The 2500-nt window shown below is 43.5% G+C and overlaps 1 protein-coding gene across 1 annotated transcript in view; it reads right to left on the minus strand.

Moving 5' to 3' along the window:
• fbxo42 (F-box protein 42) overlaps positions 1 to 2500 on the minus strand; it is a 14329-nt gene that overhangs the window by 11808 nt on the left and 21 nt on the right. Inside the window, exons 1-3 of the mRNA XM_077229862.1 lie at positions 2358 to 2500; positions 964 to 1236; positions 255 to 371 (exon numbers count right to left, since the gene is read on the minus strand). The exon at positions 2358 to 2500 is cut by the window's right edge and continues 21 nt beyond it. Of these exons, the coding sequence (XP_077085977.1) occupies positions 255 to 371; positions 964 to 1236; positions 2358 to 2469 (502 nt within the window). The 5' untranslated portion in view covers positions 2470 to 2500. The remainder of the gene's footprint in view (positions 1 to 254; positions 372 to 963; positions 1237 to 2357) is intronic.

The following is a 2500-nucleotide window of genomic DNA, read 5'->3' on the forward strand; positions in this document are numbered from 1 at the left end:
GAGTGAGTGAGTGAGTGAGTGTGTGAGTGAGTGTGTGTGTGTGTGTGTGATTTATGAGGACAGAGATTTGTATAATGTTGGGTATTACAACGACATTTCCTGAGACCTCGTACTTCAAATGGCTTTAAAAACATACTAAACAGTGTTTTATAAAAAATGTAAAACTGGGTAGGTTTAGAGGTAGGGTTAGTGTGTGTGTGAGTGTGATGGCTGTGTGTGATTGAGTGTTTGTGAGTGTGTGTGTAGTTACTGACTGTGTGAGAAGCGTTGTGTTATGGGCGTTCCAGGATACGGATAAGTGCGACTCTCCCACTGGATGTTTCCCTCCTGAACAGCCCGCAGGAAACCATGATAACACTGATACGCCACACCTGAGGCACACACACACACACACACACACACACACACACACACACACACACGTGAGATTTCACATTCACAGCTGACGAGTCTGACTGACCGTTAAACTCACATCTCAGTGTCACATGACCATCAGCACCACACTATAAACTATAATAAACACTAGAACTATAATGATGATAACTATAACGACGACTACAATTACGATAACTATAATGGTAACTACAACAATAACTAGAACAATAACGATAAATACAACAACTATATTACCCATAAATACAATAACTGTAAAGGCAATATAAACATAACGATAACTATAATAGTAACTGCAACTATAACTGTACTGATAACTATAACAATATCGATAACAATACCGATAATGATATGATTTCTGCAGTTTTGTAGTCTGTCGCTTTAAATGCTCAAGCTCTTTTAAGCAGGATGAATTCTGATTGGCTGTCAATGTTTTTATCGTTTATCAGCTGGAAAAAATCGTTCTGAAAGTGATTCCATCGACATCGTTCCTCTGTGCCGTTATCGTTGTGGGCGATATCGTTGTATAGTTCGAGTTAGAGCGATTATTGAACTGTGTGTGCGACTGACCTTTGATGAGGCGGTACCACTGTTTGCACACGAGCGCCGCCATCTTGTGCTCCTGATAGGGCGACAGGAAGGACAGGATGAACTCCAGCACCTCCTCCGGGAGCTCACCCATGCTGTGAGAACTGACCCCGCCCCCTGATGCTGGAGCCCCACCCTCTGATGACAGAGCCCCGCCCCCTGAGGCCAGAGCCCCGCCCTCCTCTGTGTCCATAGCAACCAGGCAGCCGTCTTCACCGTCTGAGCCGCGAGACATCACGCCGTCTGTAAGTCTGTCTGCGGACACACACACACATCTGAGGTCATGTGACCCGGAAACAAATCGCGTACTTGTGCACTATTCACTATTCATCATTTTGTAGTATAAATAGTGCGAGTAGAGCATTTACACTGAAAACTCTGAAAAGAAAAAGTGCACTTTAAGCACCCTGATGATGCACTTATTTAACTGAATAAACGAAGTGTGGAACGTTGGACACTTCATGCACTCGCCTGTCGCAGCTTTAATTACGTAGCGGAGAGGGAGGGGCTTTGAAGAGACAAAATAAACGTATAAAGTTCATACACTACAAGATAGAGAGTACATAGTGCATAGTGCTTCATTTGGGACACAGCTACACACATCTGAGGTCATGTGACACGGACACACACAAACATCTGAGGTCATGTGACCCTGAAACAGACTCAAAACCATTTAAAACACTGGCGCTCAAGGTGCGATTAGTCATTTACGCGATTCCCCAATCACATACTTTAGTAGTCGTCGTATATTAGGCATCATTCCATATCATTCATCCTGTGAAAACCGTTTTGAAGTTGCGTTACCATGGAAACGGCAGTTTAAAATCATTCATTTTGTGATATCAACTTCAAATTCGGACAGACAGAAGGCTTTAATTTTCTAGCGTTTCTAAAGTCCAAATTATTTAATACATTATATATCCGGTGTAAAATAAACATGTTTGGTTCAGTAAACTTAGACTTCTATAACTTTTTAACACTTTCATTTTTTTTTATTCTTAAAGTGTCTCTTTAAGACTTACACGCATTCCAGTTCAGAGGGATATGGCAGCAAACGGGTTAAATTCAACTTCATGTCAAAGTCGTTCTTAAGAAGAAAGTGCCTTTAATAATGGAAGTGTTTTCAGAGCACAACTGAAGCCTCATCAATGAGTGTCAATGATCGCGTTATTCGCTCTAACAGAGGATCTTTATCACCAGAACAGTGTTATACTTCTACACATGTACTCGAGAACTGCATCAGGCGTGTTTACTAGAGTAAAAGCAGGGTATTTCCAGCTGCTGCTTCATTAGCTGAGCGCTAACAGCCGGTGGATTCTCGTGTAACGCGGCTGAGGACGCTGCGGGCGTCGCGAGGCTGACGCGCGAGGCTTTACCTGTGTGCGTGAGTCTCGGTCTGTCTGTCGGCCGCGCGCTGCTTCTGTTTTTCTGCTGTTGTTTGTGTTTCTCTTTATCAGCTGCTCTCTTGAACCTCCTCACTCCAAACATCCGCCATCTTCCCTCGGCACGGGAGCGCGCA

The sequence above is a fragment of the Siphateles boraxobius genome, unplaced genomic scaffold, assembly GCF_051911475.1.
Source record: "Siphateles boraxobius isolate OS27281-9 unplaced genomic scaffold, OSU_SipBor_1 136, whole genome shotgun sequence".
Lineage (NCBI taxonomy): Eukaryota > Metazoa > Chordata > Actinopteri > Cypriniformes > Leuciscidae > Siphateles > Siphateles boraxobius.